The sequence below is a fragment of the Microchirus variegatus genome (genome assembly GCF_963457635.1).
Source record: "Microchirus variegatus genome assembly, chromosome: 18".
NCBI classification, from domain to species: domain Eukaryota; kingdom Metazoa; phylum Chordata; class Actinopteri; order Pleuronectiformes; family Soleidae; genus Microchirus; species Microchirus variegatus.
This window is the reverse complement of record NC_139819.1, coordinates 13448073-13472426: the sequence shown is the minus strand read 5'-3', so window position 1 is coordinate 13472426 and position 24354 is coordinate 13448073. Positions and strand designations below refer to the sequence as shown.

Below are 24354 nucleotides of genomic sequence, written 5' to 3'. Positions count from 1 at the left end.
CCTGCATGAGATCCCCCCATGTGTCTGGACTGTTAGGTTTGTGCACAAATGGCAAAAACGAGAAAATGAAACTTGAGTCAAAGTGCTTTAAAATGAACATTTCATCCAAGTTCACACAAGATGCACAACAACAAAAGCTCATATTAAACACTAGGGGGAGCTGGAGCTGCCATAGCAGAACTCTACCCCCTGTGGCTCACACACACACACACAATCATCACTCTCTCTCTCCTCTCATTTATACTCTCTGGTTCTGGAGAGAGAATTAGTAAAAAAACAACAACAAGAAACACCATTTTTTTTAAAGTCTTACTGACTTTCGTAGATGGTAAATAAAAAGTCATTTTTTTACATGAATGTTAAAGGTACAATGTGTAACTTTCACACCTGTTTTTTTTTTTTTTTTTTAAACATAGTGGGCCCTTAGAGGAGATCTGCTTCAGATGTAAATGTAAAACGCTCATTTTATGTTAATTAAAACGTTTCATACATTCAAACAACAACAACAAAAATATTAGTCAAATAGAAAGTATTTCACCTAAATCTTACATAGTGGACCTTTAGCCTCAAATGATTTAACACAGGCCACATATACCTAAATACAGTAGAGGTTAAAGTACTTTAATTTCCAGCACAAGTTAAGGATGTCATCATCAAGTTAATGATGTCATCCCACTGCATTTAATTTATGGGAAAAAAAGTTAGTTAACTGTTTTACCTGAAGGAGATTTTTGGAGACCAGCAAAAAGCTCCATTATGTACAAGCCTTGTGGTCCTGCTCTACCCACGCACTTACCTTTAAAGTAAACTAAATTATCTGACTATTTTCTTTTTTCCCCCTTAGTCCTGGTGATGCTATACAGTAGCCACCCACCGCTCAGCGTTTTCCTCCAGCCTCCATTCACTCAGACCCAGTGAAGGGTAAGTAATATTATTGTTCTCCGGCCTTTCTCTCAATGGGGGTGACTTCTACCAGACCAGTGGAGCTCGTTGTTTTGAAGCTGCTGATGAAGGAGGAGCACTCGTTCACTTGTCTGCAGATGCCGCACACTCTGGATCCTCTTTTTATTTAAAATTCACGGTTTATCTATGAAGTGGCCGCGCGCCGCTGTCCGTGGTGCTGAACGCGATTTCCCGATCGCAAACCTAAAACGTGATCTGATTCGGAACGATTTTGGATACGGTGCACATGGTGTTTGCGGATATTGTAGTAAACACATTTGAAGTGCTTTCTCTTACACTTGTTCTTAAAGCGATTTTTGGATTTCCCATTTGAGCATCGGTCCAAGTCGATGTTAATGTGTTAATTCGTATTTTGTCTGTAGTTTTGTCTGCCTCTACCCAAAACGAGTTATTGGTTTTGTTGGTACTTTTATCCCAGCAGGAAAATAGTTTTCATAGAAGATTTAGCTATATGCCATAATACACGTTTGTTTTTCATTTTGCATATTGCGCAAGCCAGCCCGGGAAAGAGAGGGAGATAGAGAGAAAGAGAGGGAGGGAGAGAGGTAGGCTACTGTAAGTCGTTCCTAATAACCCGCTCAAAAGGGGCGGTATCCGTATGAGGGATAGAAGAAAGCCGCAGAGCCGGTGCGCGCATTTACGCATCAGTTAGTTGTCCGTGCATGTGTCAACACAGCAGCTGCCTCCTTTTTCGTAAATAGAACCATGTTGCAGTTGCATTTTATATAGAAAAATAATCTGCTTGTGTATAATCCATTGCGTAATCCAGTTCCAAGCACCCTCTAAGTGAAGCATACACCAGTGGAGTGTGTTGGAGCAAGTGCAGAGAAGTTTCCGTCATGGGAGCGCATGGATGGAGCGCGACGCGTCTCGGGTTCATCGTTTGTGGATATATGTTTTTCTGCGCGGAAATTGCCGAAGCGGGCTGCGGGCAGAGGGAGAGCCCGAACTGCTGCACCGGGCGGAATAACGAGTGTTTTGAGTACAGCGAGAGAAAGACAGTGTGCTACTGTGACACCTACTGTCACAAAACCAGAGACTGCTGCGAGGACTATCAGCCCGTGTGCCAAATATCTGGTGAGTTTCTTCTTCTGTTACTGAGATGCAACATAAACTTCACACACTTTGCTGACGCTTTTAAATCTTCATGGTTTGTCCAGCAGCGTTTGTGTCTCCTCGGTTGTCCAGTTGGAGACAGAGATGGCTGGCATTGAGGTGACACGGAGACAGTGAGACATACTACACATAGCTGTCTCCAGTGCACCCATAATGACTGTTTGTTTGAAGTGGTCAACAAGAGATGGCCACTGGAGGAACCTCCAGGGTTATCCCATCTCTCCTGTCCACAGCAGCAGGTGGTGTGAATGTGTTTTTGAGTTTGTTGGGTTGACCTTTGGCCTTCACATCAAAGCTTCACATTGCACATCCTGAAGTTGTAGGAAAGTGGGGGGTGATATAAGTTTTTCACTAAAATGTTAAATAGAGTAACCTCACGCCCATATATCCCCCCCGGCTGCTGCTGCTGCTTTATATGGATAAATGAGGGGATGGACACCATGAAAACCACACTGCCAAAGATGGTCAAGATTTCAGTAGAGCTAAGATGTGACACACAGGAATCACTCGGAGCTGTAACTAAAGCTCTTACTGTATGTTGAAACATCTCAAGTTCACAAGGGGGAGGAGGATGCCTTTGTAAAGTTGCACTCAGGGAGTTTTTCCCTCCTCTTAAGTGCACACTAACAAGCGCCAGCAGGGACAATTCAACAGGTCAAAGAGCGCTGAAAATGCTGCGACAGACCTAACATTTAAACCCATGTAATACATACATAGTAAAAGCTTTGTTTTAGAGGAGAATTGTTTCTGTGGGACAGCGTGGACGTGGGGGATGCCTTGTCCAGACTTGAATCAAACACTTTCAAGTGTGTACAAACGTAGTCTAATACGGAGGCTGTATTACAAATTTAAAGACCTCACTGTAAGCTGAACCACCTGTTCATCACTGTTTAACTGAGCCATGCACTATTCTGCACATTTTAATATGAATTTACTCCAATAATTATGTACAACCAATATAAAACATTACAACTGACCTCATGTAGCATGTAACTGCTTTTAATTATTATTGTACACAACGTGAAGATGCTTTAATTTTTAGTTTAAACCACATAAACCGATACAACAATATGCATTGTGCGTTTTATTTTGGCTGCAATGTAGATTAAATGTGACTTATCGGTAAATAAAGGGAGCAAAAAAAAAGAGGAAATTCTAATGTTTGCACGTCCAAATTTTTTTGCAAAAATGTTTTAGTACAAATAAAATGATCTTTTTTTTAAATCCACCAATCATTCAAAGATGCACGTTCAGACAGCATTAATCGTGCAGCAGCCTGCTGGAGTGGATTCCAGGAGTCACACTATCCATCCCATTTGTCTACCAAGCTGAAACTGAACAGAATATGCACAGGACAGACCTCAGTGTCAGTGTTGAGTCATCACAGTGCTGCTCAACAGCAGCTGGTCACTCACAGGTCAGTGAGAGACCAGCTGCCATCGGTGCATCGGTTCACTCATGTGCCAGACGAGGATTTTTAACACAGTGTGACAGATTTTTTTTTTCTTTATTTATCCTGGATATATAAATAAATAAATGTCTTGACCAAAATGAGCAACAGCACATTTTGCATTAATAAAAAAACAGGCAATTGAAACATGGAGCATGGAACAAGGATGATGCTGGTAAAATATTATTTCTGATAAATGTTAAAATCATTTTAGCATGAAGATGAATTTTAAAATGATAAAACATCAGAATATTAAAATAGTAAGTGGTTGAAAAGCCCTTTAAATATATATATATATATATATATATATTATTATTATTTATATAGCATTCTTTGATGAAGATGATACTTAAAATAAACATCATGACATTGAACCCCGTATGGACGAGTGAGCCCTGAGTGACACTGTGCAAAGCACCTTGACTTCCTGAGCATATTTACAGTATAAACACAACATTGTATCGCGAGGCTTGGCTCAAAGCACCTCTGTATTTATTCAAGACTTTACCTGATCCTGATCCCGATCCTGATCCTGCGGGTCTGTAAAGTTGTGAGGGGACTGTCTGTGTACCGTCTGCCACAGTCTGTAATTAACTTGCTGCAGCTGCAGACACAGCGCAGTGTTTGGAGTGGGTTTGACATCAGAGGTGAGACGGAAAGCACATCGGGCTGTTTGTACCACTTGGTCCCAAACACTTTAAACTCTTCAGGATGTGATAGCGTTCTGTTGCAGGGATGTTTTTAAGTGAAGGCTTTGGCCAGGAATGTTTGCTGTCTCTGTGTAAAGATTGTGGAGGATGTTCCAGCACGGACACGACACGAGACACATGTCAGATGTTGCTGCTCTTCACAGCTGGGAGGTGTCAACTTAAAACAAGTGGAGATTACAGTGGACTATTTCATAAGGTATTCCACATGTTTTTGCATCCATCCTGCACATCGATGAACAAACCGTTTCTGCACTCGTCTTGACCAATCACTGGGTTCATTTTGTGTCTAAACTATTCCAGGTGAACACACTTAGAGAGCACAAACCTCTGTTGAGGCTGCCCAGTTTCCCACGGTGTCCACATACAAAAATCATTTCAAAATTAAATTAAATCAGTACATATCCTTGTACTTACAGTAATGGAAAATGTGTTTATGTTTGGCTTGACAAAGGTCCACATTCAAACTTCCCTAAGGAAATTGACTGATGTTTTCCTATTCCTTATTTCTATGCGGCTCCCTGAAGGTTGTTAAAAGGCATTCTGGCAAATACAGGAAACGTAGAAGTGACGAAGGAGATAGAATCAGACAAATAATACTGGATGGTGTTAGTAATCCATGTTGGGAAGTTAAAAATACTTCACATCATGTTCATCTCTGCTTCACATTAAGTCATTAATTGCCTCTCCTCTCCTCTCCTCTCCTCTCCTCTCGTGCTGTGGAGTCTGGTAATTCTCATATGAGCACGATGACATATTGCAGCCTTTGCCTCAGTTACACCTGGGGTTTACTCATCATTCACTTCTGTCTCCTGCAGGCTCTTCTGCTTCTCCCCCCCGTTCCTCTGCTGCGCTGTATGTTGTCATGCCACGATGTTTACTTCTGTCCATCTTCCTTCACTCCCTGTTTTTCTTCCTCGCTTCCCACATGTCCTCTAACCTGAACCTCTATGAGGAGTGAATGTTTTTGCCAAGCTTGACTGAAAGGAGCCAGCTGCTGGAGAAGTCTAACATCAAGTTACTCCATGTACGGCTTTTGTTGAGTCCGTTTACTGGGTTTGTTTGTCATGTCTGTAGTTATGTGAAATCCTTAAGCTGTAGTAAAATGCAACAAAAAAAGTTCTTTAAAATCTGCCTCAGCTGTGTTTGTAATGACTCATTTTAATTAGTTGGTCTGTTTGGCTCCTCTTTTCAAGGTGTCTGCAGGAAACATTTATGTGCAAACCTGTTATTAGGGCTTCATCCTATGTCCTTCAACCCTGCTAACAGGCTCATGGTTGTCCCTTGTGTTGCCAAACATTATGAGGCTTGTCTGATGGGACCAGAGCCCGCGTCCCCTTGCGTCAGGGAGGGAGGATGTGGGGGTTTGTGAGGTGCACTGGTCCTGTAGAAACAGCTAGACATCTGGGTCCCATCAGAGAGGAGGGTGGAGGGTTAGACGGAGGGGGAGGGAAAGTGAAAAGCAGGTCCAAAAAAAGGAGACAGATGGAGGAGAAAGAACAAGGAAGAGTGTGGGACAAAGTGATAAAGGGAGAAGAAAGATAAAGCAAATTGGGTGGGCTGGACTGATACCTCTTTTGTTATGAAACCCTTAAATGGAAGCAGAATTCAAGGAGAGCGAGAAAAAAAAAGCATAGGAAAGTCATTCTGAAAAGCTAGATTGTGGTCTATTATCTGACTGCAACAAGTGTGACTGGAGACTGGCTGACACGTCGGCAGATAATAGCACTGATGTTGGATACACGTTATACAGTGCTGTGTTTCGGTTGGTGGTGTTTGTCTGTCTGACACACGCTGCCAGCTGCCACGGATAGTTGCCTTGTTTCCACAAACTTAGTTCAAGCTAAGTCTTGTTATTCTCAACTGTGTTTGTCGGATCCTTTCATTGATGGAAAAAAAAACTCCCAACTTATTAATAAAATGTTTTTTCAAGGACTTTAAAGCTGCAGTGCATAACTTTTGTTGATTTCTGTTGTTAACCGTTAATATTCTGACTTTGTTTAGTCTTCTTAAATAATTTTTTTTTAACATAAAACAGACTCTGTCAAGATATACTATCAGACCTTTGTGTGTGTACAGTGGCAGCCGATCAGGGGCAGGAAGAGACAAGAGGCATTTATCCCTTGAAAATGCGTTTTCACTTTTTGTGGGCGCTTCTCTGTGTTTTCGGTCATACGGCAACCTTTGCTAGAATGATGTTGCTGTGGCAATACAAGATGTAATACTGGTTTATCGGCATTGTGTGAACTCATTTGACAACGGTTTGAATGCAACATTTGTTTATATTCAAAAGTTACACACACTAAGTTTTTCAAAGATAACCGTCTTTTGAGTTAAAATACTCGAAAACGAGAAAAAGTTTGTCAGCTCATTGAGAAAACAAAAGATCAACTTGCTGACGATGAGTACCATTTGTTTCCTGTGTGAGGGTCAGGGGTCAGAGGCGGTGGTGCACTTTTCCGGCTGCTTGGGGACCTTCTCGTCACCGTGGCTGTAAGCTGTGTGGGTCAGGCTGTGTCAGACTGTCAGCAGGGTTATCATGTGGTTGGTGGGACTGTGGCACTGCTGGTACAAGAAACAGAGCCGTGGACCACCACAGTGTGGTAATTACCTTGTGACCTGGGGTGGTTTGTGGGGGGGGGAGAGGGGGCAACAGACTTCCAGACAGAGCCTGGGACCTGTTGGTGTGTTCGTCTGTGTCCATCATAGACTGGTTTCGTCAAATGGGCGGGACCTGTTGACTTTATTGGTTCCACTGTTGCACCCTCAACAAACACAATCATGTCTTCGATTCAAGTGTTTGTGATTTATGTGCTAATAGGTCTCCAACAGAAGACGATTAAGCAAATAAATACATAAATGGGTCCATCCATCCTCCACCGGAGGGTCCTGTGCCTATCTCAGCTGACATTGGCCGATTGGCAGGGTATGTACACCCTGGATAGTTCGCCAGTCCATCACAGGGACACATATAGAGACAAACAACCATTTAGAGCGACCAATTCACCTAATCCCCATATCGCATGTTTTTGGACTGTGGGAGGAAGTCGGAGGAAACCCACGCACACACGGGGAGCACATGCAAACTCTTTGCAGAAAGGCCCTTGTTTTGAAGTTGTTCCAAACGGGGCTTGAACCCAGGATTTCAGGTCTTCTTGCTGCAAAGGCAAGAGTGCTAACCACTACACCAACCGTGGGCCATAAATGGGTAAAATAAATAAAATGTTGGCAAAGCATTCAGGGTACTTGAGGGTGAAATGGGTAAAATAGGTAAAACAGCCCACCGTAGTTGTCAGAGTGGTTGCTTGTCTCAACACGTGTCCCTGCGATAGACTGGTGACCTGTCCAGGGTGTACACCACCTTTCACCCTATGTCAGCTGGGATTGGCACCAGCAGCCCCTGTGACCCTCATGTCGAGGACAAAGCAGTAAAAAAAACGAGTGAGTGAGTGAGTGAGGTACAGCAGCAAACTTGAATGTTTAAAACAAGTTCATGTACAAACTTCAGCAAATTCATTCATAAGCATTGACGCTATTTGGATAATTTTAGCATCAGCAACAGGTTGTGATTGAGAGTCGAAATGTGTTCGCTTGAAAGCAGCAGCTGAGAATTATCACACGATGAGAGGAATCGGCAAAGGCGTCAATGGCGGCCTACGAAAACATTGTATATGTTAAACAGCCACCAAAATTTTTTTTTTATGCAAGACTGAGGTAGAGAAAGGGCTCGATCACTTTGGCTGAAACTCCCTGTTTTGCTACTTGGTCCAGGAGAAACTTATTCACACTGTCATCAACTTCCTGTTCGCTTTCAGCTGTGTATATGTTAATGTGTCTCCATTGCATACCTTCTTTTTTTTTGTCTCCTCTGGTATCTGGCATCAAACCAATATACCTTTGAATTTAGCATGTTTCCTTAATCTCTGGTTTCCTACATACTGCACCTTTAACATTGTGTTTTCATCTTCCACACTCGGTTTTTCCCCCACTGCGAGCACTGAAAACAGCCACATGGAAGCTGCTCCCATGGACGTCAGAGGATGTGGGAGAGGGAAAGGAAAGGCGAGGTAGACGGGCAACAAGGATAAGCAGAGGAGAGAGGAGGAGAGAGGAGGAAGCACTGTAGATACGGTTGTGGTGTCTAATTCGATCACGCCCCTCGGTGTTCTTCCAAGAAACTTCATGTCACTCTACACAGAGGAATGTGTACGTCTGTGTATTTTAGGGTGATGACTGAAGATGGAACGAGCCCAAGTGGGTGGGTTTATCTGACAGAAGTTGTTTTTGATGTGTGTGAGAGTGTGTGTGTGTGTGAGAGTGTGTACTTGTGTTTTTCTGGCATAAACCCTGACCTAGTCAGGACCAGTCGTCCATGAGGGCTGAAATTTTAATGAATGGAAGTCGGTGCAGTGTCCTCAGAAGAATATCTGCATCAAACCTGTGTGTGTGCATGCATGCGTGAGTGTGTGTGTGTGTGCGCGTGTGTGGTGATCTGGGAAAGGCAAGTGTCAGGTGGGCAGCACTAATGTGCAGGAATGCAAAGATTCCACAGTGGCTTTGTGGATCGACTGTGTCACTGAGACGCTCAGATATCCCACCAGGACCATGGGAATAAACCCGAACAGGCGATACCTTGAATGCTCTCTCTTTTTCCCCTGTTCTCACACACACTGTACTTATTGACTTAGATTAGTTATGACCTACAGTATATATCGTCCACCTCATTTCAAACTACGTGCACCTGCTCCCATTGTCTCCAGTGAAGAAATATGAAGTTGCCCACCACTAATTTCATTTCCTGTAGTCTGATGTTTGACGTTGTGTGTGAGCCTCAGTGCATTTCCCCCTCCTTTCTTTTCTTTAATCTGGGTGCACTTCCTTCCTAAAAACCATGCTGTTAAATGTTCGCCACTATTAAATCTCTGTGTCGGACAAGACTTGATTACTGCTGGGGACTCCTGGCTTTGATCAGAGCAGCAATCTAACTAATACTGCTTCCTTTTAGCCTGATGTAATTGCCATGCAGTGCCCACTTAACGGGAAACTTGATTGCTGCCTCTGCCTCTGCCGCCGCCGCCGCTGTGTTTATGTGTTTGTGTTGTATTTAGAGGCAGAACAGGATACAGAATTAGACCTTTATTTAAACTGAGCCCCCGACTCATATGACCTGGGTCACAGACATCCTGAGTCTGGGGCTTGGTTGATCTGCCATTCATGGATGGTAATGAGCCAGTCCTTTGACACCCACTTACCTGAGTATAATGCACAGTGCAGTGTATTTGGGTGTGTGCTTTAAGTCACACTTTCAGTCATGCAGTAAGACGTAGCAGGACTGATTAGGGGGAAAAATGACCAAGATAACACGGCTGGGAAAAGCTTGTCAGGCTCATAAAAATGATCTTTTCGCACACACTCATGTCTTTAAAGCATTAACAAGCCACATATTTTTACCTGCCTGTAGACAGAGTGCATTCAAAACAGACATCTGCTGTCAGGCTCTTAACCAGAATTGGTTTTGGCCTCTGTATACTGTTTTCAAGTTTGTTTTTGAATTGAGGTATTTACAAGTTATTTTAATTACTTATAAGCACTAAATGGTCTTTGCGCCAAAGTATATTTGCAATCTTTTATGCCAGTGTAATCCTGTTTGACACAGGCAAAAAAGTGTGTGCGTGTTCTATTCTTATGTTGCATCCTCTGTGGGAAAACCTCCTTAAATCTTTTATATCATGTCATTTTTGTTTCTTATTTTTGCCTGTACATGTTTCTGCTGCAGTTTATATAAACCCTTTCATTTGATCTCTGTATTTTCCTGCTTCCCTAGCAGCCATTGACTGTGTGGTTGGCTCCTGGGGTCCTTGGTCCTCATGTTCAGCTCCATGTGGAGTTGGCAGCAAAGAAAGGAGTCGTCAAGTGTCTATTCCCCCAAGAAACGGAGGCACGCCGTGTCTAGACCTGAAACAGCGGCGAGGGTGCTTTGGAAACAATGTCATATGCAGCACGGCGAAAGGTCAGCATGACATTTTTCCACATGTCTCTTTTATACATGTATACATGAACAGAGTCTTGGGTAGGTCTGTGCCCTGAGTGTTTACAGTGTAAGCAACACAATTGCACACATCTGTTGTGTAGCCTTATCTCCACTGCAGTATATGTTGTGCTTCACACAAGAACACAAATTAAAATACTTCCAAGGAAGACATCTCATAATAGATATAGAAAACAGCAGCATACACATGACAAAAAAAGCAACATGGGTTTAAGTCTTCCATCATTAATGACACATTTCATAAAAGTGTGGTGACAGTCAAGTGCAGTAACTGGGCCAATGTAAACTGTTGGTGTCAAGTGCATGTTATAAAGTGCTTTGTGCCTTTGTTGCCTGTCTGTGTTTGCAATTTTGCTTTGTTTTAAGTCATTATTTTGAAGGAGGTGTAAGTTGGCCCTTTCCCAGATTGCAGACGGTAAACTGTTCCAGATTTTGGCACCTTTAATTGACAACACAAACGTCCAAAGGTGGCGTGCCCATATTTCTGTTTCTCTCTGAAGCCAACCTGGAAGTAACTATAAATGAGCCTGTACTTCACAGTTGATTTACAAAGTCGGTAAACTTTTTTTTCCTGAGGAAATAATGATCTCAGTTGCTAATTTCAGGTCTTCTTCAATAGAACATGATGTCCATTTTGTAAATTATGTTGCTATGTAGAGGAACATGGACAATAAAGTATGGCACGTGGTATCGTTCATTAGGTTCTTGGCTGCAGGTGAATTTGTTTGTAAAACATCAACATGCATCAGCCAATACCAAATCCTGAGGCTTCAAACTGAGAGTTAAAACTCTTACTGGTGACGTCACTGCATGTGGCCCTGGTTATTGTTCCATTGTAAGTTTTAGCTTACTATATTGTAGCTGTTTAATGGGCGCAGTGCAAGTCCATTAAGTATTTTATACTGTATATTAGATATTATTAATGTAGTCATTCCTGATTTTAGCCACTCCACTGGGTGTGAGTGCAGACCTGTTTTAATGGATATCTGGGCAAACAAATTCCCTTTGCTTATTTGTGATTTGTTTCAAGGGAAATAAACTGGTGATGCAATTATTTGTAAATAATATAATAATATAGCGGTACAAACCGTGCAATCTCCCCGTCACTGATACCTGATCAGCGAACCCAATGCAGCTGCCATTATAATAAAGACTCAGCCACTCCCTGTGCACGTCACCATAACCATAACAAACTCTAAAGACCTAGTAATCAAGATCAGATTGGCTCCTACAATTAATATTAGTATTATCTGATGTTTTCCTGTAAATTATATTACTTTTTTTTTTTAAACCCTTCTGTCTCTGCTCTTGACTTTCAGAGGTGGCAAAGATCCTGCCTGATTCTTTCAAGAGGAACTTCAAAGACCCCTGGAGACGACCACACATGCTGATGAAGGAGGAGAAGGCCAGGTAAGGCCTCTATTAACAGACTGCAAACAAACACACAGGACTTAGTGCTGCTGACCCGGCTCACTTTGATTTCCTCTCTACAACTGGCGTTCATGTGCAATCAGTGCTCAGAGGGATGTAATTACAGATGAACTGGGTGAAGTGTTAAAGGACGACGTGTCCGGTTCTGTGATAACAATAATGTTATCCATGAAAAATGTGGGAAATATACAAGCTCAAAACACATTTGAGGTGAGCCTTTAAAACACAGCTTGTACTCATGGTAACAAAATACCGAAAACAAAGAGATTATTTCAGATGTTAGAAAACAAATCTGGCCTTAAACCTGTGTAATTCCAACTGCAAAGCTTAATTCCACGTTAAGCCTCTCTGAATCAGCTGGATTTTTATTCTCGGTTCATGTCAGATTTTCCACTGTTTTTTATGTAGTTTCAAAGGTCAGTGCAAGATCAACTTTGTGCTCGAAAAGATTAGAGAATACCAAGGCCAAGGTTCCCGTTGCGCACAGAGAGACGTGCGGTTGCTTTGTCTGTGTAACGTGAACGCTGTCACTGAATATTTACATCATGAAATGACCTTTACTGATAAGACACCCATAATTCATGTCAAAGGTGAACCCTTGCTGCGGTAGATGTTGCCTTTGATCTGTGCTGCTGGAAGATGTTCTCAGAAGTGGAAACAATCAGAGAGCAGGGGAATAAAGTCAAGCTCGGATCCCTGACAGCACTTTCACGCTGATTAAAAGTGACATTCGAAACCTTTGTTTTGACTGAAACATAAAGCACGAGGGAGCGAGAGGCGCATTACTCATAAATGTGGGTAATCTGGACATCTGGTGCATTGATTGATAGGCCGATGTGTTCCCATGGAAATTGACCCAGGAAACGACATGAAATGATAATCAGAGCAGTTATTATCTCAGTGAAATTAGACCTGCAGGTTATCACACAGGATTAAGACAGACCTGTCAGGATTCGTGGAGAAGGCTTTACATTTTCCAGAGTTTTTATAGAATTATAAGATAACAGATTTTTGCAGCACGGACAGAATAAGTGAACCCACTTTCAACAATTATGCCACAATTATAGCACACAGCTGTGTCTTGATTTTACTCTTCCTTCTCCACCTCATGTCTTCACCACACACACAGAAGGTTAAAGAACACAGTGAAAACAACACTTTATCATTGTTTCCACTGTTCAGATACGCTGACACAGCAGGTGGCCGTGACATTGCCGGATCAGATTGAACAACAATTTGATTTGTCTTTCTGTCTGGTTATAATCTCGGCCATGTGCTCGGCCGGGTTAGATCACCCCTTGGCTTTCATCGATCAATCAAGTTGGACTGATTTAGTTGGACTGGTTTAAAAGACAGGGGGAACTTTGCAGGTGTATTTGAACCTGGCCTGTTATAGGCATATGTGAGTGAATGATTGAAGAGTGCAGATCTTCATCCAAAAGGTCTTGGTTCTTCTCTTTGTTTTGTGTTGTTACTTTTTGACGTGCAGATTTAAAATGGAAGTAAAACTGAGTAATATATTAAAGGTGAAGTAAGTAGTTTATAGTGCCATCTAGAGGAGAGGCTGAAATTTACAACAAAGAACTGCTCCTCTGCTCACCCCCTCCCTTCCCTGAGCGTTACGGTGTCCTCAGCCGGTCAAATGTCGTCCTCGTCGTCTTTCTCCGTGTCAGCAGATGAGGTTCGTGAGGCGAGGTAGAGGGCGAGCTACCACGGCCGTGGCAGACGAAGCGGAGAGAGAGAAGGCGGGACTTCCGCTACAAGTAAAGCGACGCTTGATTTGTTCTCTCGCGTTTGTCCTTACAGGCTCCGGTAGAAACATGGCGTCGTGGCAATGCAGTAGCGGCCCGCGACCATGTTATTTTACATGACTTTTTGAAACACTATAATGAAACAAAGAATATTATACAGCGACTAGACAATGCAGGAGCACATAATATGTATACAAAAGTGGATTTTGGGTCATATAAACCCATAAATACTACACAGTGTCCCTTTAAGTAACATTTTTTCTTTCTTCTCACTGTGCGTGCAGTTACTGTGTGTTCCTGCGGCTGAAACAGGCGAGTGCAGCATGTAAACTCAAGCTGTGGAGTGCTCAGCTGGTCAAAGAGAGGCTGATCTGTGCAGAATGTCAAGGTGACGCCATGTCAAAGACAGACCGCTGTGGAGGTGAAGGACTGGAAGGCACCAGGTAAAAAAAAAACCAACAAGCATCAAGCAAACAGTGTGATCATCGGAGTTTGGAGTAGTCGTAGTCGTAACCTTTGACAGAACATAGCTGCAGACTGGCTTGAAACAAAATAGAACAAGTTCAAGGCATGTTTTTGAAAGAGGGGAAACAAATTCATCTTATAAGGAGATTGGACCTTGGACAATCACAACTTTAGCTAAGCTAAAAGAAAGAAGAAAAAAACCATACCATTCATAAATTGTAGCAGAGCCATAAAAGGAATCATCATGTGGTCAACATGGATAATAGACCTCACCAAAGCAAGATTATTATAGTAAACGAAATAACAAAAACTAAACATTTTTTAAAAAACATTTTCATTTTCGTTAACTGAAATAAAAATAAAAACTAGAGAAAAAAACCCCCCAATAACTAACTGAAACTGAATTGTGTGTTTATAAAACTAAAACTAACTAAAATTGTAGCAAAGTGTGCTTAGTTTTCATCTTTGTAAATTGTAAATTAATTTAATACATAATTCTTTTGGATCCTTTTCATATGATGTGAATTTTATTTTTCTGCTGGCAATTTTGAAAGTTATATATTTATTATCACCTTTTTAAATCTTGCACATGGCAAATACTCGTTATTAGAAAGAACTAATAAAAACTTAACTAAAAACTAATTTAAACTAGCAAACCCACTCTAAAAATGAATTAAAACTAACTCATTTTAAAAACAAAAAGTCAATCTAAAACTAATGAAAAATCCAAAACTATTATAAACTTGCCCAAAAGATGAAGTGGCCTTTTAACATCACTCCACTTCAATATCTTCCAAAATAAAAACGTCTTTCATCAGACTAATGATAAACTTGTTGTTTTTATATGTACAATAAAGAGGTTTTCCTCTGTTGTAGTGGTGTGCAGCCTGATACACTTTCTTTTGTTTCCAGAACGTTCTGGACAGCAGCTTCAGTCTCAGGCTGTCATGGTTCCTGGGTACGAGAGTCGTCTTCAGAGAGCTGCCGCTGTCCTCCCTACTCTTTGCTCTTTGTGTGAGCTGACATGCAAACCGTAGACCTCCATATGCAGCGACAACAATGTCCCTCACTGCCTCCTGTTCATCGTGGAGAGACCTGCCAGCAAAGCCAGACCCATCCGATCCAGATTTCTCCATGATAACTTCAGGAGATCAGCAGCATCCTGCCACTTTTCTTTCACCTCATACTCTAATTACTGTATAAACAGTTTTTAAGCACACAGAACGTCTTGTATTTAACTTTTACAGATTTTACAACCACATTATGTACTTCTTCTCCTATTAAAGCACAGCAGCGTATCAATCTATATACCCCTTTACCTCTCAATCTTTGCTATCTACCTCTACCAATGCAAATGCATTTGTTAAGGCATAATGTATAAATATATTGTTTTGCTTTATACATTTTCTACTTTTAATTGTTCATGTGGAATGTACATGTGTCTATAAAGCGAATGAGCTTGTTGTATCCACCACCTAAACAGTTTTAAGCCTCAGTGCTGAATCACCTGCAGGCCAGTGATGCTGAAAACGTGATCATCTTAATTGCATCTCACTGCTGCTGATTATTGGGTCGATAAATCAGTGTCGTTTACTTTACTTTTTTGCAGTTTTCTTTCTTTTCAGCAAAACATTTTTTCCAGCAAGTCAAGGTGATTATCAGGTACTGATTCTCAGGTGCTTAGATTGAGGTTTATGTCAACCATGTCAGCTCATTCTTACTGGTAAGTCACTAATGTTTTGTTTTTTTTGCATAATTTAAAGTGACTTATAGCTGAAATCAGTCCCATCTGTTTAAAACTATTATTGTTGGGGGGGGAAAAAAACGAGCAATTGAAGAAGAACTTCTCTGTGGTTGCGTCTGCCCTCTGTGGCCATGGAGGAATCGCTTCATTAACTATGTTTTCTCTGACTCCCTGTGGCTCTTTTCGGAAATCGTATCAAATTCACGAGGGAGTTTATTTCGACAGAGCATCATCCAACTGAACAATCACATACAGCTGTCTTACTCCCGTTATTAATTAAAGTTCCCTCCCTGCACAAATCGCAGCTCCTTGACCTGCACTTCTTTTTCTCTCCAGCTCTTGTTGTCCCTACTGATTTGATGTATTTCCTTCACATTACCTGTAGATTTACACAGATTCCCACATACTGCTGGTTCAAGACGACGAGGACTCGTGTAGTGCCAGAAAAAAAAAAGGCTTTACTCAGTTGAAAGCAGTGACTTTCTCTCCCCATGTCTGTATTTGTGTGTTTATTTATTTTAAATCAGTGATGATTTCGTTAGTGCAGCACAACATAATCTGTACACTGTCCATTAGTGAAAATAAACAACTATACTGTAAATTCTCCTCATCTCTGGTCATATTTTCTCATGTGGGTGCATGCTGTTGGATTTCACAAATTTCAACATTTTTAGCTTCTCCTCATCTATAATTACGATCTGCGCTACAAAAAATAATTCCCTCAGGTTGACCAGTGTTTACATGCAACAGCCCAGAGTTAAAAGGCAAACGTGTGTAACTTTTGTCCGTCAACATACTTCTGTTGCATTCCCCACATTTTTGCCTGCGGTGTAAATTGCACGACAACCGACAAAATGACAGCTAATGTGTATAATCATGTTTTTGAGTTACATTCTCCTGCAATTTGGGGGGTTTGTGTTTGTGATGTAACTGCCAGATATGAAGTGTGGACAGGCTAAACAAGAGGTCTGAGGCACTGGACAGCTTGCATCATGTCTGAGTACATCTTTCACTGGTATTTGGGGGCAAGGGGGGGGGGTACCCAAAGCAGGTTAAGAGGGTTTAACATGACACATGCCGCTGAGAGAACATTAAAGCTTTGGTATGCAACTGTGGAAACACTAACTGACTACACATTTGCAGAATACAACCAAAACAACAAATAGCAATACTTTCTTCACAGCGCTACCCTGAAACACAAGTGTTGTCTATGGTGAAATTCAAGACTTTGACTGCACTTTCTCTGCCATTTTTCCACTTGCTAACTTGTCTATCTGTGCTTCAGGAGTGTTTGCCTTTGGTTTGTCACGAGCTGTGAAAGGATCCACTGGATGCACAAAGGCAGGTGAGACTGGCCTCAGCCCTTCATATCATTAGAGCCGAATTGTGATTTTTCACATTTATTACAGCGTTACAAGGGCTTATTTTCAGACAAATTTCACCAAATAAGTTTTTCAGAAACAAATTAGCTTTAATAGTATTTAAGTCGCTCAGTATCATCATACATGATGTGCATTCTTATTCTGAAAAAATTCCAAATTCCAAAGACTTGACCACTGTGTACAGTGCACTAGTGTCACTGTGAACAAGAACATAGTCCTAAGTAATGACCCTCCCTTCTTTCTCTGTCCTCCTACCTACTTCCTCCCTCCTCTGCAGCTCCCTAACAAACTCCCCTCCGTCAGCACAACTCTTTATTTTCTCTTACAACCACAGTGGCAATAACTGTCCATCCCCTCTGAAACAGGCTTTACCCCCCTGGCTGTGCTGCCTCTGCTGCTAACCCACTTTCCAAAGGGCAGGAAGGCCCATCTCTGGCCCAGTGCCTGATGGGCTCCGACAGCAGTGTGTTCTGGGATTACTTCCGCTGAAAAGGGGTGTATTCCAGCACCAACTCCCTTTGTCACGGCACAGCCACTGTTTACTTTTGACAAGACCGCCGTTCAAAGCCTTTGCAGCCTCGTGGATGGCATGAAGGTTAAGAACCCAGAGGTGACTTCCGTTTAATTGGTAGTGTCAATTGATATGTGGTGGCAACTCAAACCTGAGATCCCTTCCTCAGCATATTCACTTCAATTTAATTCCAATTTATTTGTATAGCGCCAAATCACAACATACATTATCTCAAGGCATTGTAAGGCAGAAACATTTACAATATGATAGAGAGCAGAGAAACCAAACAATGCATACAATGAGCAAGCACTATGCATCAGTGGAGAGAAAAAAACTCCCTTTACTTAAAGATGTGCGATGTGCCATCTGCCTCGACCGATTGGGGTGAAAGCAAAAATGGGTACAGAGGAAAGGACGGAGAGAGAAAAGAGGCAAAGAAAGGACATGAGGGAGGTGAGGTAGAGACAGGAGAGAGAGACCAGGGGCAGAAATAGAACAATTGTTTCAAGAACAGTTTTCATGACAATCGCATTGAGGTATGACTACACTGGTCATAACAACAAGTCATCAGTTTAAAATAAAGGAAGTCAAAGTTTGAGAAACAAGGGTTGTGACTCAACAGACTGTTAACAGTTTCGAAGAGTTCTCCTTTTCCTTGGAAAAATGAAACGTACACAAAACAGAATCCTCTCATTTTGTTTCAGTACCAGTGTTATGGAGATTTTGATTAATAGGTGAGATGACTGGATGATGGAACCTCTGGAGTCAGTGATGTGAAAGATTTTTATTGTAGACAGCTCAGATGAGGAGGAGAAATGAGACAATGCCTGACATCTGAACAGTGAGGCATCATCGCAGATTCTGGCGTACAGCGTGCCAGGTCTGATACATATAATAGTTAGCGAGCCTTGAGTTAATGTATCCGGTCCAGATGCCTGGCACCTTGGTATCTAGTGAGGGAACCTTGAAAGGCCCCTAGTTTGTGTCTAAGAATATGTGCGTAATTAAACTTTGGCTGAAGATTCGATATTTTCTCTCACAACCTGCAGCAAAAACCTTTTTGAAATATTCTATTGCATAAAAGCTGCTGCCCTTTCCAAGAATTCAGCTTTTTTTTACTTCTGAAAGACTCAGCTAAACCTTGTATTAAGTGAAAATGAGAAGCATAAAATAGAAACGGAAATGCGCTCGAGGTATTACAACAACACTTTTTAGTCCGGACATGCAGGGGCCTCCCTCTGCTCAGGGCCCTGCAGAGCTGCTATCGCTGTTTTCCTTCCTTCTCCTCCGTCTCCTCAGCGCTGTGTATGTGTATGCATGTGTTGTCAGAGGGTGTGTACTGTAATTAGCAAGTCATCCTAATGAAGGCTTGTTGACCATGTAGGAGCAGCTGGTCCAACGCGGAGGAATGATAATAAGTAGACACTTGGACATGACTTACACATAGCAACACAGCTGGTTGATGTAAAAGGGTATATGAAGCATATAGGAAACACTGCATCACAGCTCAAAGGATCATGCTCATATTAAAATAATCTCATAATATTGTAATTAAAGTAGCATTATATATAAAAAAGAGTGAAACAACGTTGCTTTAATCACTCGACACAAGGGAGGTTTTAATGCATATAAAGGAATGGTTCTGTGACTTATAAGCTTTCAAAAAAATCCATATCACTCAGTTGATTTACTTTATGTTGATGTTTTGATTTCAGAGCAAAATTACAACAATATGGACCAGTCCAATATGGGCCAGTCCTAACATCACTAATAAAAAACAGTGGTTACTATAGAGGGTTACCACAGAAGTGGAGGCAAACTCTGCTGTGGAGGAATTGTGGCGTCACCTTGTGGTGTCTTTGACTTTCTGCGCCGTTTTTTTGGAAATTTTAATTAGATCAATAATGTTGATTATTATACATTACAACATTGATAGAAAAAAAAATATAAATACACACATATTTTCATAACAAGCATGAGTTTTAATTTCTAAAAAATAATGCAATTATCATAAATAATTATCTTCAATCGTGGGGAAACATACTAGATTTTAATCGAGATTTATTTTCACAGCGGGCTTATTTATACCATAATCACATTCTGAAGCAGTCACATGATAACAGGACATAAACATATTCTTCAAAAAGTCTAAATCATACTGAATAATATTTTTTAAAAAGTGAATAAATGCTGTAACATGTACCAGTGGTGACAGAAGAATGGCACAGAACCAAAAGCTAGTTTTCTGGACATACACATTGATGTAAGGCAACGGTGACTTGAGCATCACTTTCGCAAAACATTATGTACAAATGTGGAGGAAGGTCCAGGATATAACTCATAGATACAAAACTAATACAATAATTACACAACCAATGGAAATTTGTCTGAGTCAACGAGACAGAAGAACTGAAACCTGAAGATAACAATCCAATTTGAACAGGACAGACAAACCTTATCGGTCACACACATAAAAGTGTCTTCCCTTCAAAGTTCAGGAGATTAGAAACATTTTAAATTGTGTGCACAGGACACAATTCAGCACGTCACTCAGGGCCACATAGAGACAACCATTCACTCTCACACTCGCAGTCAATTTAGTGTCCAATTCAATTCAGAAAGGCCCTTGTTTTGATCGGGTCATGCAAGAGCGTTAACTACAACAACCGTGTGGGCCTCAGTACAACATGTCAGTAAACAATCTGTGGTGGAAGGACAATTGCAAAGTAAAAACTTAGAAATCAATTGGGAATTCAGTCAAAAAAATTTTTTTTATGTGGATGACAGTGTGTTCGTTTGCTTTTTTACTCAAGTTATATTCCGAATAGAAAATTGAATCAAAGTCATTTTTTAACTATTTTAAGTTATGTTGCTCACAGACAGACATAATTCAGCTAAACACATAAACCTCCTTAGCAAAGGAGGACTTACAGACCAAAATGAAAAGCGGGTGAGAGGATGATGACTTGTTTGTGTCTCTGTGCAATGAGTCCAAGTGTTTGTTTTATTTCAGGTTCTTGATTTGTTGGTTTGTGTTGTGGATCTTGACGTCCATCTTGTCCACTTTATTTAGCAGAGAATCAATGGAGTCATCCTGGCTCTCAATCTCAGTCTGGAGACCGAGTCCAAGGTTCTTTAGTCTTCTCAAGCCATCAGACATCTCACCTAAGAAGGACATATGATGCTATTTACACTGAATGACATTAAATGTTTATTTATAATGATGATTTGATGTGTGGTAAAGTATAGTCGTCAAAACATTGTCATTTTTAAATGACCAAAAGCAGATACGTTACCCCCCTTGTGTCTGTCTTGTGTATTATTATATTTTTTACCTAGATTGTTGTCGAGGGTCTGGTGAGCTTCTCTCAGGTGTCTATTCTTGGAGTACTGATTCTGTCCAGATGAGCCGTCGTCCATTGAAGAAGCAGTCGCTCCAAATCCTGAAACAGAGTTCAAAAGGATTTGGCAGTCAGTTTGTAGTATGTGCGTTTGTGGGGTATACTGTATGTGTTACAGTACCATCTGTATATTCTTGTGCAAACTCTTACCTTCTGTATTAATCTTTCGTAGGTTGGGGTGACTGCTTTGGTACTTATCTTCTTGCTCTTTGCTGCTGGATAAGGCAGTCTGTAATCTGTACATAAGAAAGACAGATAAGCATTGTTTGACTATTAAGTCAAGGGCAGTCGACGACAGTAGTGGGAAATTGCAAATATTTTAAATATGATATAAATACATGGATGTAAAGTCGAAAAATAGATGTAAAGACGGTCTTTATAAGGAGAGAATGGCTGTGATAAGGCTGTGATTCATTACTATAAAGAATCTTACTTGTCATTGGCCTGGTAGGCCTTAGGATCTTCAGGTGGTGGTTTTGTCTCTGGTTTGCCTCTGAAGTAATTGACAAGGCCGCCCCACACACTCTTTATACTGGTAATGTGCTTCTGGCTGGTCTTCAGGTCCTGATCCATGTTGTCCAACATCTTGTCTGTCCTTTTCAGAGCTTCACCCTGTCGCATCAGCTCCTACAGAGATATTCAGGAGACAATAAGTGAGTGTGCGTTTACTATTGATTGTCACATGCAGACAATGAGCTCCTTTATTAGTAAGGGGAAAAGCTGTTTAGCTTGACATACCTCTGCAGTATCCACACCCATCTTCTCTGATTCGTAGATGAGGCCGAGGGAGCGGTGGCTGCTGTCAACAGCAGACTGCGCTGTGCGCATCACTTCGTGCTGGAGACTGCGCTGCCTCCTCTCTGCATCGCTCATCTCACTGTCACCGAAATCCTCAAAACCCCTATTTTTGGGCCTAAAGTCTTCCTCTTCGTCATCGTCTGCGAATGGGTTGTGGGAGTTAGGGTAAGCCATCTGTGGAGTAGACACATGGACTTATAGTTAGTGGTGGTGTTTAACAGTAGTTGGCATCGCTAATGTGGCTTTATATTATTATGCGAGTTCAGCTCTACTGTAACTTAACTTGCAAATACATTAACAGGATTAAAGAATTCTTAAAGGTCTTTAGTGCCATTCCAAGGCACATGCAAAATGCAACCACCTGCTGTAAAACACCAAGGCAGAAAGCATTTTTCGAAACCCAAAGCCAATACTGGTGTATACAGTATTTTGTGTCAAATCCAAGATTTTAAATTATTCTAGAGCTTAATCACTGTCAAATCATGTTATTCGTTTTGGCAAAGTATGATTTGACTAATTAGAACAGTGAAAGAACTCATGAAAAAACAAAGAAAAGACATGGTGGTGTCATTTTTTCACTAAACAGAGAGAGCTGGCTGCATCAATCACCTCCAAAATATATGTGAGGACTGTTGGGCAGATTCAGGACTATAAATACCTTGGCACAATATCTTTGACAAATTTAAAATATGAAAAAACATTCAAATCCACCTCCGACACTACTGAAATGTCAGAAGCGGCAATGTCTTCAAAGGAAGCTCAACTCCTTTTAAGTCAACAATGACATCCCGTCAGTGGCGTACACAGGGCAATCGTGCCCCCGGTGCCCGAATGGACAAAAATGACATGTGCGACAATTCCCTCTTGAGTCACAAGACACACGCTAAAGTACACTCTAGATTGTTAAAAACATGAGTTGGTGTCCAACTGCCTGCCACTCTATGTGGCTTCTAAAGCAAAATATAAATAATAATAATACAATGTTTCTAAAGGAGTTTTGCCTGCCCCACCAGTGCACAGTAGGTGCCCCTCTATTTTAATTTTTGCCCCTGCCCTTTCAAATGTCTGTGTACGCCACTGCATCCCATTATCTTTTTATTACTCCTTAATCACCATTAGTAAGCACGTAGTGCTTGTTTACTTTGTGTTCATGATTCTTTTAACTTGTTTTTACATGTTTTTAATGACTATATAAACCATTAAATTGCTCCCAAATAAAGTTTATGAATTTGAATTCCAAGAGCGTTTTAAATTTGACAGATTATTTTACTACCATCGTTGGCTTCACTTGGCTTGTTATTTGTTAAAATGTACATTATTTTGCTGTACAGCAGGAATAGTACAGTATTGTTTTAGCCGTTAAAGGTACTAGTGAAGAGGTGTTGGCTTGCTAGCCAACTGACAAGAGTAAAACGCTAGCCAAATAGCTACATCCCTAAACCACAAGAACACGGTGTTGTACAGCATCGATTCTTCTATCTGTTGGATATGAAATTAAACAGTGAAAAGAAGGAATGATCAACTTTAGAGACAAACCTTTGACCGTCAGAGCGTCAGACGTTGTTGCTCAGATGACTGGGCGGACGACTTCCGGTCACATTCGCTGACGTCAGCGCGAATGGTTGAGACGACTACTACTGCGCAGCAGAAACGCAAAACTCAAAATAAACACAAAACAATTACTATCACCTTTTTACGTTTTTGTCCTGTGTTATGTAAAACGACCTGCACGCAACCTTTTATTTTATTCGTGATAAACAGTATCTACATACTTACGTACTGTGACCACTGCTGCAGGCCTAAGTAATTTTTTTTCGATTAAAGCCAATAAATCCTGCATAATTTATTCATTTTTTAATTTTTTGAATATACATGTATAATGTCGACTCTTTATCTCGCCCCACCAGTAATATAGTTTGTATTTTGAATTTAAAAAAAGAATAATATTAAAATAGATCAAACATTATGTATCGAATACAACACTTTCGTGTTTTCCCTGTGTTTTGTTTATGTGACGTGTATTGGTCAAATATAATTTTCAAACTGCCATTGTCAGAATTGTCCCTGCTGTGTTGCCGTATTGCGGCTGATCCAGCTCTAGCGCCAGCTGCTCGACTGTTTCCTCTCCGCCGAGTTTCACTCGTCTGATGTTCGGGCAAACATGTCCGTAATGGGAGGTGGAACGAGGGGTTTTTACTTCAACACAGTCCTGTCGCTGGCCCGCTCTTTAGCCGCTCACCGTCCCGCACCAGCGGAGAAGGTGAGAGAAATGAGAAAACCGAGTGAGCTCTTTGGGGGCATATCTGTGTTAATTAGCTAACGCGAAGCAACAGTTCATTCAGGGTGTAGCTCCGCTTCCGCACCAGTCAGCCATGGTTTATTTTGATCTTTTAACACGTTGACAGTCGAGCTAACGTTTATCAATCGTCCGCAGCATTGAGTCGCTGCAGCCTCAGGTACTCTCGATAGTTCTTTCCCCCCAGCAAATAGGAAATGCAGGATAAAGTGGCGTAGCTTCGTGTTACTTCAGCTCACGGAGAAGAGTGGTCAGGCTCGATCAGCACTGCAGTCAAACAGGTTTACATT

General features: G+C 41.3%; 2 protein-coding genes across 2 annotated transcripts; one reads left to right on the top strand and one right to left on the bottom strand.

Annotated features, from left to right (window-relative positions):
- Window positions 1–1802: 1802 nt before the first annotated feature.
- Window positions 1803–14950, top strand: LOC310940313 (somatomedin-B and thrombospondin type-1 domain-containing protein; the record flags this gene model as incomplete). Its single annotated transcript, XM_083905251.1, has 5 exons — window positions 1803–2040; window positions 10061–10246; window positions 11605–11695; window positions 13752–13910; window positions 14845–14950. 5 exons carry the CDS (start codon window positions 1803–1805, stop codon window positions 14948–14950), a joined length of 780 nt encoding a protein of 259 aa, XP_083761377.1.
- Window positions 14951–19623: 4673 nt separating this feature from the next.
- snap29 (synaptosome associated protein 29) lies at window positions 19624–23354 on the bottom strand. The gene is made up of 6 exons (XM_083905243.1): window positions 23305–23354; window positions 21709–21942; window positions 21404–21597; window positions 21121–21206; window positions 20905–21012; window positions 19624–20734 (listed from the first exon to the last, which is right to left on the bottom strand). Exons 2-6 carry the CDS (start codon window positions 21940–21942, stop codon window positions 20574–20576), a joined length of 783 nt encoding a protein of 260 aa, XP_083761369.1. The 5' UTR covers window positions 23305–23354; the 3' UTR covers window positions 19624–20573.
- Window positions 23355–24354: the final 1000 nt, after the last annotated feature.

What these genes read in the sequence shown, in the direction of transcription:
- snap29 (XM_083905243.1), bottom strand. Translation starts at nt 21,942, where the DNA reads ATGGCTTACCCTAACTCCCACAACCCATTCGCAGACGATGACGAAGAG. An exon ending in ACGAAAGATTAATACAGAAG is followed by an intron (nt 21,013 to 21,120) that starts GTAAGAGTTTGC and finishes ACTCTGTTTCAG; the next exon opens with GATTTGGAGCGACTGCTTCT. An exon ending in GACCCTCGACAACAATCTAG is followed by an intron (nt 20,735 to 20,904) that starts GTAAAAAATATA and finishes TGTCCTTCTTAG; the next exon opens with GTGAGATGTCTGATGGCTTG.